Here is a 12,482-nt window from a genome sequence, read left to right on the forward strand (position 1 = left end):
ATAGTGATACTAGTGGAACACCGTGTGTTCGTCACGCTCGCAACGGGATCGGAGAGAACAGAAACCGAGTCCGACGATCAGTACCGCTACATGTTTTTGTTGTGATGGGATTTGATCCCACCCTCACTTAAGCTAAGGTACCCGCTCTGACGCCGTTACTCTGTTTCGGTGCCTACCTACAGGCTACAGCTACTACTGTCAAGGAACACCTGATGAGCAATGTCAAAGCTCGCCCGCTTTCCTCTGTGGAGAGAAAATAAAAAGAAAAGAGCACGGCCAACCGAAAGCTCGCGACAGGTGCCACTCCGGTCGCCGCCGCGGCTTGTCCTCCTGTCCCCCGCTGCCGACACCGTACGCACGGCCGGATTCCAGTCGCATCCGCTGCCAGGCCCCCGACAGCGACGACGGAACCGCACCCGCCGGTAAAACAAAAGGCTCTCAAAAGGGAAGGAGGCAGAGCTCTGATTAGATTAGAAACGAATCGATTACATTGCATAATTAGTCTTTTTTTGTTTGTTTGTTCCGGACACAGTACATCATCATCCCATTCCATCACACAGTGCGAGTGCGAGGCTGCGAGCGAACAAGAACAGCCGATCAGGTCCGTCGCCACGTACCCGGAATATACATACATACCATGCCTTCCTTCCTGCTCCTATAGGAGCAAAAGCCCAAAAGATCAGCGATGACAGAGAGACGCACTGCACTGCGGCTAACGATGCTAAGGTAAACACTGTCACCCATCCCAAAAGAACAAATCAACAGGCTGAGTCTAGAGCTAGAGGTAGACGACGACGTCCCGTTCTTGTTGGTTAATTAGATTAGTATATATATATCAGCATAGATGCCTACTACTTTGAGATCCGGCCGCTGTCGGTCAGCAACTGGTCAGAGAAGGGCAGCCGACGTCCAGAGACGAGGAGGAGGCGATCCCGGGCTCTCCAGCTCCGCCGCCGGCATCTGATCCTCCCACACCAAACCGACCTCGTATTCCGGAACATACTCCTGCGAGAATCGCACGTGAGAAACCCGTCCGCTCTACTTGGAGATTGAGGGGGGAATCGGGTTTAAGTTTCCACCTCAAGCTTGAGAACAAGCTCCTTCGCCGTGGGAGCTGAGACGACGATGCGCCGAGCGTCCTCCTTGATGAACCCTTCGTTCACGGCCATGTCGATGAAGGACAGCAACGGGTCGTAGAACCCATCCACGTTCACAAGCCCAACCTGCGCAGGTGGTGGACATCTATCATGAGGCATTGTTTAGGGAGGTTGCCAACTGCACATTCCCTTCGAAACGAGTACCAAGATCCATCAGGATCACTCTGCTCTACCTTTGTCAAAACATCCATGAGGCAATCAACAAGTCGACAAGGCGTATAAACAAGGGAGAGTGCAGATCGCATGCTCCCCCATTATGTTCCGATTAAAACAACTGTGGGTGCTAAACTAGACTAATCATCAAAAACCCAAGCTTATCACATGGGCACACCGTGCGCCACGAAGCCATGGCCAAGGCAAGATGTCAGCCAAAAAAACAAAAAGATCGCAGTATCTCTAATCTAACGACTTTGTGATAAACCACAGGATTGCAAGTACAACAAAAAGAATTCAGCGCCGCACATGATGCTCAACTATTGGGAGCATTTTTTTTTGTTTGGATCCAACAAGGTATATATCAGGATCAGTTGTTACCGGCTTCCTATGGATTCCTAGTTGCGCCCAGGTGATGACCTCAAGCACCTCTTCCAGAGTTCCGTAGCCGCCTGCAAAGTGAAGCCAAGAGAGAGCGTGTCGAATTTGGGAACCCCATGGCCATCCATCAATCAAATTGCGAGAAATTTGCGCTATGAAGAAGCATACCAGGTAGCGCTATGAAGGCGTCAGCAAAACGGGCCATCTCCGCCTTCCTCTCGTGCATGCCAGAGACCGCCCTCACTTCTCCAACAGGTTCGCCAGTTACCTGCACAAGAGAAGAAGATATCAAGAATCTAAGCATCCATATCTTTACACTACTTTTGAACATACTTAAACAAAATGCTCTACTGAGATTAGAAATGCGGTGCCACGGTGGCCTCATCCTTCTTATCTTATACTGCACATAAAAGCCCTAGTCAAGGGCACCGACCTGGACCAAATCTCCTTTTTTTTCAGCATACAAGTACAAGTGCATTGGAACAAGTAAAACACAACAGTCACACGACATATGCAAGTGCAGTAGTAAAACCAGCATAGAAGGGCGTGACTGGGACAACGGTAGTGACAGCTGTCACACTAAGGCCCCCTCTAAAAACAAGTTTTTAAAAAACTGGTTTATATAAATTGAGGTGTATCCAAATATATAGTTTATAGAAATTAGATTCTGGGGTTTTTTTAAAAACCAGGAAGCTGACCTCTACTAGCTAAAAGATAAAAAATAGTTCCTTAAAAACTGGGTTGCTTCCAATCATCGGGTCACGTGTTTGAAATAACCTCCCAACATTTACGGAGGAGGGCGGGCCGGTTTATCCATCCGCAGAACCCACCCACTCATGCGGGAGCTCTTATTTATGCCTGAAGACGAAGAGCCAGCACAGTAGTAAACCGGTAAAAAAAATCATAAAGCCTGAATACCTATTTGAAGTACAGGCACACGATGTTTAAAGTCAGGAGCGTTAGATTCATGTGATCGATATAAATGCATCGTGTCTCCCTAGACAAGAGGCCCCCTTGTCATTAATTTATTGGTACTTGGTGTCTAGTATTGTTCACTCATCAGATGCAAGCCCAGCATCACGAAAGGAGCCAAATATGCATTCCAAAGACAGCACAGCATCAGAAATCAAACGCATGCAAAGTCTCCAGGACGTAGTAGTAGAAGAGACAGGCTCACCTCTCTGGGCATCAAGGACCTCGGTATGACCCTGCAGTCAAGGAAAGAGGCGAAACAGAAAGGCACGTCAGTTTGTTTCTAGCACGAAGCAGTCCAGCGGGTAGAAGCACCAGACCATGGCCGTTCCCGTTGCAGGAAAACTGGGAAGCCAGGGCTTAGCAGCTCAGGCTAGCTAGGCACGCCACTGCAAGAGAGACTCAGAGAGAGAAGCAGACTAGCCTAGGAAGAGAGCACCCCCCTCGTACATTGCAACTCGCAATTAGAGCAGGCAGCCGAGTGGCCTTTTGAAAAACCAGGCCAAAAAGGCACTTCCATTCTACCCCTGTGATGAAGCCGAACCCAGTTGCATTCAAAATGGCTCCTGCTGAAATGATGCAGCAAGAGACTCACGTCTCAAAGGCATACCCAGGGGGGGGCAGAGCCACGGCTGTGGCGATCAAAAGCTACCATTTTGGCGCAGGAAGGCACAGCAAGCATGCACTCACAGCAGCAGCCAGCCATGACCCAGGACCAGGAGCGCCTTCTCATCAAGGAGAGCGAGCGTCTGGTACGACGCACACAGCAGCACAACTTGTCTAGACTCTAGAGAGGAGGGAAGGAAGGGTTATTAGGACTTAGGATGCTCACCCAATCACATGGCGACCTCCATCATGAACTGCATGAGAGACCAGCCCCATGAGGCCGATGGAACCTCCCCCGTAGACCAGGTCGATGCCCCTCTCCACCTGGCACACCAGGAAATCGAGCAATTCACTCGTCAATAGCAACAGCACGTAGAAATGCAGAAAAGAAGAAAAAAAAAAGAACAGCATGCGATATTTTTTCTACAGAATTGGGGTTTTGCTGCGCCAAGCAAGGAAGCAAAGATTGTTCATCCGCGGAGGCAAATGAGGTCACCGGCTCACGGTGACGGCGCGGCAGCACCATCCATTCCATTATAGTATGGGAGATGACCATCCAACTACGACACCACCGCCCTCCAAAACGGCAAAGACTCGCGGCGCCTTTCGGCTCCCCCCGACGGCGAGCAGCCGAGCTGAGGTTCGCCGCGCAGAGCGGGTGCATGATCACCCAAGGACGCGCGGCGTGCGCCACGGCCGCAAAGGCGCAGTCGGGTGGAGCGAGGCAAGCAAGATGGCAGCAACAGAGGCGCGCGGGATTTTGATGTGGTGCTGCCTGCCTGGGAGCTGGGAGACCAGACCGCGCGGCGGCGATTCACCCCCGAAAAGATTGGATTTTTTTGTTTGTTTGTTGGACCGTGAAGGCGGGATTTTTTAGGTGAGGCCGTGAGGGAGAAGGGTCCCGTGGCGTACCAACTCCTTGCCGAGCTCGACGGCGGCGTCCTGGTAGCTGGGCTTCCGGCCCTTGGCGCTGCCGCAGTACACGCAGATGCGATGGAACCGGGAACGCCTCTCGCCGCCGCCGACGCCGCCGCCGTTCAGCCCCACCTGCGCGCCCGCCGCGACCCCGGCCGCTCCGCCTCCGCCGGTCTTCTCGGCCACAGCCGCGTCCATTGCCATCGCGCGCGGCGGGTGCTTGTTTAGCTGCCGATCGATGCGAGTCCGACGAGGTGGTGGCACCGGGGAAGGAGGCCGCGCGGTTCTTTTGGGTAGGTGGGCGCGTGGGTGTAGCCGAGCGGGAGGGAGGGTAGGCAACTGTACACAGGGAAATTTCGAGTGTTCCGACGACTGGGATTGCAACAAAGGCTTCTTCGGTTGCTGCTGCTGCTGCCGCCTCGGCCTGAGCTTGAGGCGGATGGCGTTGGAGAACGCGTCAATTTATAGTGAGCTTGGGAGGTTGAACGGGTGGGGCCCCCCTTGGCTGGATTAGTGGGTCCAACAATTTGCTGGGACTGCCTGGGTCCACCTGTGGTAGTAGGTGCTTTCTCGCCTTTTCGTTTTTGTTTTCTACTGCTCTTTCTTCTTTTCCAGAGACACAGGACAGAGGAGGATGGTTTCTACTTTCTGCTGGTGCTAATATCCGCGTTTGTTTTTCTCTTGCGATTTACCCTTTTCTTTCGAGGAGGCCCTGTCTTTATACCTACGTGAACTTTGTTGGAAGAGCTGATGGTGTGTCAACTTGTAATTTCCGCGCGTGCTATTTTTTCTGAACAACTGTTTGAAATATATTATATTATTTAAAATTTATCTCAAAATACAAAGGATTGTTTTTGGCCATTTATTCAGTAGTACTATCGACGCGGACGAGGATGAGCACTGGTGTCACAAGCAGTAGCTCTTTGGCGTCGAGACCTCCAAGTTGTCGTCTTACATGGCAGGGCTGGACACTGTGTAGCTAGTGGAGGAGTTGTGTTCCCGTATCTCATCAGTCAGTAGCGGAGGAGGTGAACGAGGCGATGGCGAAGTGGAGAGGGCAACAGCGTAGGCGTGTGGAGGCAAGGAGGCCACCGACTCGGTGAGTAGGGGGCAGAAGCACAACGAAGAGAGACGGAGGCGGCAGCGAACGAGGATCCAACGCGGGGGGGGGGGGGGGGGGGGGCTGGGCAGTGGGGGCGGAGTGCGTTGTTGTAGGCTATTGTGGCACGTGGATAGTGGGTTGTTGTAGTTTTGTAGGCTGTTGCAGCGAGGGGAGGGGGAAGGCTAGAGGGGCGACGCACGAAAAGGGGTGTGCACGAAACTGGTGCATTATAATAATAGTGATGCCCCGAAAGTTTACAGCATAAATTATTAGTTTATTTACCACAAAATTTACAAGTTATCCATAAAGTGAGGGTATCCTTGTGGCGGGACCTTATTGCCCTTGATTAAGGGCAAGGCCAGGGAGTTGCCCGACGTCGTGGATGATAGGTGCCCGTGCGTCTTGACGTGGAGGCACCTATGGTTGCTACCACTATTGAGAGTGTCACCAAGTCCTTGTAGAGGAGGGTTAGAGCCTAGCCCCATTAGATGTCGAGAGGCTAGGACACCACATATGTAACTATTTTGGTCACTTCAAACGTGAGATTAATGAATATCGTGGATTGGTGGGGCTACGGTTTCATAGGCAACAAGTGTTGGCCTATGCCCACCTCTAGCCCCCTCTTTTATATTGCGATTGGTGACTCAACCAAATGTTTAAGAGGCGCTCCCGATTAGGACGCTAGTCAGTTAGGATGCCCTTTTCCTCTCTCGAAGGAGGACACCCTAACAGTGCCATTGTCCCACCATTGTCCTGTCTGACTAACGTCTCTCTTAGAAGCAGTATGTTTTATAAGATCACTTGCATATAGAAGCAGTGTCTTGTATCTTGTTTAAGCCATCATCTAAGCCCAACATAGATGTCACCAGATAGCCTGGATTTGTAACGTCATCACTGACACTAATAGTAGCCCCGGCCTACGTGTTGCACGACACGGCAAATGTTCCTCCAGTTTACTTGCGAATTAACGTATTGGCATGATGACAAATTGTTTAGTCTCCTCGAGGATTGCCTGCGCAAATATTCTGCTCTCCCACACCTTCGATCCGTCGTCACCGGGAAGTCTTGCGTCTTGCCCAATCTCACATGCCATAGATACTCGTCAATTTCTTAATGCTGCTCAGTTTGGGTTTATTTATTATTCTGCCCGGTCCAACCAGAACAAAGCCAAGATCGCAAAGGCAATGGATCACCGGATGGATTGGGCACGAGCTACCGCCTATTGGTTGATGGGAGCGCAACACTTGTCGTTTTGATTGAAGCAATTAGAAATAATCTACACTACTCTACTCAACAATGAATCTTTCTTGCGGAACAATATGACTAATTATATTGGACTAGCAAGTGGGGCACACGACCTACATGCCCATTCCGGCCCCTCAGATCTAACAAAAAGAGCACAAAAGTAGGTAAATCGGTGGGATGGATCGAATGTACTTCCTCCGTTTTAAAAATATAAAGTTTTTTTTCAAGTTAAAGCCATTTAAATTCCATAACAGATCCTAGCATCTATATTTAATGTAATTGTTGAGCACCAATAACAGGACACGGGCTGTATGAGACTGAACGGTCGGCGTGACGGCTAGGACGGTCGGCAATAGAACAGAATTAGTCAGGCTTTCTAATCTATTGTGGTATTTGTTATTAAACTCCAAACAAATTTGAGAACCAACTCAGAACGGTTTCAGACTTTCTCTTTATATAAATACAACCCCTTGTATAAATAAAGGGGTACAGCCGATTAACACCACCACAGTTGATCCAATCAAAACAATTTACCATACCTATCTTATTTTCTTTGTTCTTCTTCCATGCATTAGGAGTAGGACTAGTTTAGCCCTAGTATCAGTCTTTCTCAACCTATTTCTTCGTCACTCTTCGGCTCGACGTCATCTAAAGACGTCTTGGGAGGCATGATAACCCAAAGACAACCGTAAGATCTCTCCTCATCAACTGGGTCCATCTAGGAAGGCGAGATCTAGGTTCCTGCGAAGAAGAAGTATTCGCCATCATGGAGCATCTAGGCCCTAGGTGCGGACCATCTGGAAGCACACAGATAAAGAGCCGCTTCTGCAGGGAGGTCGCGGACCGTTCGACCCTACATAGCGGACCGTCGGTGCTCCAGCAAAGAGCAACGTCAGGTGGTTCAGTTCAGTGTTTGGTACTTGTCGGGGACCATAATTAGGGGTACCCTCAAGACTCCTAATTCTCAGCTGGTAACCCCCATCAGCATGAAGCTGCTAAGGCCTGATGGGTGCGATTAAGTCAGGGATCAGTCCATTCGAGCGACTCGATCACGCCTCGCCCGAGCCTAGCCTCGGACAAGGGCAGCCGACCCCAGAGGATTTCCGTCTCGCCCGAGGCCCCCCTCCAGCGGCGAACGTATTTCCGGCTCGCCCGAGGCCCTGCCTTCGCTAAGAAGCAACCCTGACTAAATCGCCGCACCGACCGACCAAATCGCAGGGGCATTTAATGCAAAGGTGGCCTGACACCTTTATCCTGACGCGCGCTCCCCGGCAGAGCTGAAGTGACCGACGTCACTTCGCCGCTCCACTGACCGGCCTGACAGAAGGACAGCGCCGCCTGCGCCACTCTGACTGCGGTGCCACTTGACAGAGTGAGGCTGACAGGCAGTCAGGCCCTGCCGAAGGCACCATAGGAAACTCCGCTCCGCCCGACCCAGGGCTCGGACTCGGGCTAAGTCCCGGAAGACGGCGAACTCCGCTCCGCCCGACCCAGGGCTCGGACTCGGGCTAAGTCTCGGAAGACGGCGAACTCCGCTCCGCCCGACCCAGGGCTCGGACTCGGGCTAAGTCCCGGAAGACGGCGAACTCCGCTCCGCCCGACCCAGGGCTCGGACTCGGGCTAAGTCCCGGAAGACGGCGAACTCCGCTCCGCCCGACCTAGGGCTCGGACTCGGGCTAAGTCCCGGAAGACGACGAACTCCGCTTCGCCCGACCCCAGGGCTCGGACTCCGCCCTGGCCTCAGCCGACGACCTCCGCCTCGCCCGACCCAGGGGCTCGGACTCGGCCTCGGCCACGGAAGACAGACTCGACCTTGGCTTCGGAGGAGCCTCCACATCGCCCAACCTAGGGCGCAGGTCGACCACGTCAGCAGGAGGCGCCATCATCACCCTACCCTGAGCTGACTCGGGCCGCAGGAAACAAGACCGGCGTCCCATCTGGCTAGCTCCGCCAGATAGGCAATGATGGCGCCCCGCGTACTCTGTGACGACGGCGGCTCTCAGCCCCCTTACGGAAGCAAGAGGACGTCAGCAAGGACCCAACCACTCCGACAGCTGTCCCTCCGCCAGGCTCCATCGCTCCTCCGACGGCCACGACATCACACCAGCTGGGTGCCAAAATCTCTCCGGCTGCCACGACGACATGTACTTAGGGCGCTAGCTCTCCTCCGCTAGACACGTAGCACTCTGCTACACCCCCCATTGTACACCTGGATCCTCTCCTTACGTGAAAGGGATTTAGGCTTACACCTAGTTCCTATATAATTTTGGTGGTTGAATTGCCCAACACAAATCTTTGGACTAACTTGTTTGCCCAAGTGTATAGATGATACAAGTGTAAAAGGTTCACACTCAGCCAATAAAAAGACCAAGTTTTGGATTCAACAAAGGAGCAAAGGGGCAACCGAAGGCACCCCTGGTCTAGTGCACCGGACTGTCCGGTGTGCCACCGGACATGTCCGGTGCACCAGGGGGACTCAGACTCAAACTCGCCACCTTCGGGAATTTCCAGAAGCGACTCCGCTATAAATCACCGGACTGTCCGGTGTACACCGGACAGTGTCCGGTGCGCCAAGGAGAAGCCGCATCAGGAACTCGCCAGCCTCGGACTTTAACTCAAGCCGCTCCGCTATAATTCACCGGACTGTCCGGTGTGCACCGGACTGTCCGGTGAACCACGGAGCAACGGCTACTTCCGCGCCAACGGTCACCTGCAGGCGCATTCAATGCGCGCTCTGCGCGCGCAGTCGGTAGGCGCGCCCATACCGGTGCACCGGACAATGAACAGTTCATGTCCGGTGTGCACCGGACACTCTGGCGGGCCCACAAGTCAGAACTCCAACGGTCAGAATCCAACAGCAACGATGACGTGGCAGGGGGCACCGGACTGTCCGGTATGCACCGGACTGTCCGGTGCGCCATCGAACAGAAAGCTTCCAGCAACGGCCACATTTGGTGGTTGGGGCTATAAATACCCCAACCACCCCACCATTCATTGCATCCAAGTTTTCCACTTCTCAACTACTACAAGAGCTCTATCAATAATTCTAGACACACCAAAGAGATCAAATCCTCTCCAAATTCCACACCACGCCATAGTGATTAGAGAGAGAGATTTGCTTGTGTTCTTTCGAGCTCTTGCGCTTGGATTGCTTTCTTCTTTCTTGATCTTTTCTTTGCAATCAAACTCACTTGTAATTGAGGCAAGAGACACCAATCTTGTGGTGGTCCTTGCGGGAACTTTGTGTTCCAAGTGATTGAGAAGAGAAAGCTCACTCGATCCGTGGATCGTTTGAGAGAGGGAAGGGTTGAAAGAGACCCGGCCTTTGTGGCCTCCTCAACGGGGAGTAGGTTTGCAAGAACCGAACCTCGGTAAAACAAATCTCCGTGTCTCGCTTGCTTATTCGCTTGGGATTTGTTTTGCGCCCTCTCTCGCGGACTCGTTTCTTTATTACTAACGCTAACCCCGGCTTGTAGTTGTGTTTATATTTGTAAATTTCAGTTTCGCCCTATTCACCCCCCCCTCTAGGCGACTATCAATTGGTATCAGAGCCCGGTGCTTCATTAGAGCCTAACCGCTCGAAGTGATGTCGGGAGATCACGCCAAGAAGGAGATGGAGACCGGCGAAAAGCCCACTACAAGCCACGGGAGCACTTCATCGGAAGAGTCCCGCACCAAGAGGAAGGAGAAGAAGAAGATCTCCTCCAACAAAGGGAAGGAGAAGAAATCTTCTTCTCATCACAAAGAGAAGAAGGAAAAATCTTCTTCCCACAAGCCGCATCGGAATGGGGACAAGAAGAAAAGAATGAGGAAGGTGGTCTACTACGAGACCGATTCTTCATCGGCATCCACCTCCGGCTCCGACGCGGCATCCGTCACTTCTAAGCGCCAAGAGCGCAAGAAGTATAGTAAGATCCCCCTACGCTACCCTCGCATTTCCAAACATACACCTTTACTTTCCGTCCCATTAGGCAAACCACCAACTTTTGATGGTGAAGATTACGCTAGGTGGAGCGATTTAATGCGATTTCATCTAACCTCGCTCCACAAAAGCATATGGGATGTTGTTGAGTTTGGTGCACAGGTACCATCCGTAGGGGATGAGAACTATGATGAGGACGAGGTGGCCCAAATCGAGCACTTCAACTCTCAAGCGACAACAATACTCCTCGCCTCACTAAGTAGAGAGGAGTATAACAAAGTACAAGGGTTGAAGAGTGCCAAAGAGGTTTGGGATGTGCTCAAAACCGCGCACGAGGGAGACGAGCTCACCAAGATCACCAAGCGGGAAACGATCGAGGGGGAGCTCGGTCGGTTCCGGCTTCGCAAAGGGGAGGAGCCACAACACATGTACAACCGGCTCAAGACCTTGGTGAACCAAGTGCGCAACCTCGGGAGCATAAAATGGGACGACCACGAAATGGTTAAGGTTATTCTAAGATCCCTCATTTTCCTTAACCCAACTCAAGTTCAATTAATTCGTGGTAATCGTCGATATACAAAAATGACCCCCGAGGAAGTTATCGGGCATTTTGTTAGTTTTGAGTGCATGGTCGAAGGCTCGAGGAAGATCAACGAGCTCGACGAACCCTCCACATCCGGAGCTCAACCCGTCGCATTCAAAGCAACGGAAGACAAGAAGGAGGAGTCTACACCAAGTCGACAACCAATAGACGCCTCCAAGCTCGATAATGAGGAAATGGCGCTCGTCATCAAGAGCTTCCGCCAAATCCTCAAGCAAAGGAAGGGGAAGGACTACAAGTCCCGCTCCAAGAAGGTTTGCTACAAGTGTGGTAAGCCCGGTCATTTTATTGCTAAATGTCCCATATCTAGTGACAGTGACCGAGGCGACGACAAGAAGGGGAGAAGAAAGGAAAAGAAGAGGTACTACAAGAAGAAGGGCGGCGATGCCCATATTTGTCGGGAGTGGGATTCCGATGAAAGCTCAAGCGACTCCTCCGACGACGAGGACGCCGCCAACATCGCCGTCACCAAGGGACTCCTCTTCCCCAACGTCGGCCACAAATGCCTCATGGCAAAGGACGGCAAACGAAAGAAGGTTAAATCCAACTCCTCCACTAAATATGAATCTTCTAGTGATGATAATACTAGTGATGAGGAGGATAATTTGCGTTCCCTTTTTGCCAACCTTAACATAGCTCAAAAGGAAAAGTTAAATGAATTGGTTAGTGCTATTCATGAAAAGGATGACCTTTTGGATTCCCAAGAGGATTGTCTAATTAAAGAAAACAAGAAACATGTTAAGGTTAAAAAGGCTTATGCTCTTGAAATTGAGAAATGTGAAAAGTTATCTAATGAGCTAAGCACTTGTCGTGAGATGATAGACAACCTTAGAAATGAAAATGCTAATTTGTTAGCTAAGGTTGATTCTCATGTTTGCAATGTTTCAATTCCCAACCCTAGAAATGATAATAATGATTTGCTTGCTAAGATTGAAGAATTGAACATTTCTCTTGCTAGTCTTAGATTAGAAAATGAAAATTTGATTGCTAAGACTAAAGATATTGATGTTTGCAATGCTACTATTTCCGATCTTAGAGATAAGAATGATATACTTCGTGCTAAGATTGTTGAACTTAATTCTTGCAAACCATCTACATCTACCATTGAGCATGTCACTATTTGCACTAGATGTAGAAATGTTGATATTGATGCTATTCATGGTCATATGGCTTTAATTAAACAACAAAATGATCATATAGCAAAACTAGATGCTAAAATTGCCGAGCACAACCTAGAGAATGAGAAATTTAAATTTGCTCGTAGCATGCTTTATAATGGGAGACGCCCTGGCATCAAGGATGGCATTGGCTTCCAAAGGGGAGACAATGTCAAACTTAATGCCTCTTCAAAGAACTTATCTAACTTTGTTAAGGGCAAGGCTCCCATGCCTCAGGATAACGAGGGTTACATTTTATACCCTGCCGGCT

General features: G+C 50.9%; 1 protein-coding gene across 1 annotated transcript; it reads right to left on the reverse strand.

The window, feature by feature from the left end:
* Nucleotides 1–492: 492 nt before the first annotated feature.
* On the reverse strand, nucleotides 493–4,601 carry LOC100191347 (carboxy-lyase). Its single transcript, NM_001136781.2, has 7 exons — nucleotides 4,182–4,601; nucleotides 3,496–3,593; nucleotides 2,869–2,899; nucleotides 1,860–1,959; nucleotides 1,692–1,762; nucleotides 1,080–1,223; nucleotides 493–1,005 (listed from the first exon to the last, which is right to left on the reverse strand). The coding sequence occupies exons 1-7, from the start codon at nucleotides 4,386–4,388 to the stop codon at nucleotides 889–891; spliced, it is 768 nt and encodes a 255-aa protein (NP_001130253.1). The 5' UTR covers nucleotides 4,389–4,601; the 3' UTR covers nucleotides 493–888.
* Between the last annotated feature and the right edge of the window lie 7,881 nt (nucleotides 4,602–12,482).

This window comes from Zea mays, chromosome 8, assembly GCF_902167145.1.
Source record: "Zea mays cultivar B73 chromosome 8, Zm-B73-REFERENCE-NAM-5.0, whole genome shotgun sequence".
Classification (NCBI taxonomy): domain Eukaryota; kingdom Viridiplantae; phylum Streptophyta; class Magnoliopsida; order Poales; family Poaceae; genus Zea; species Zea mays.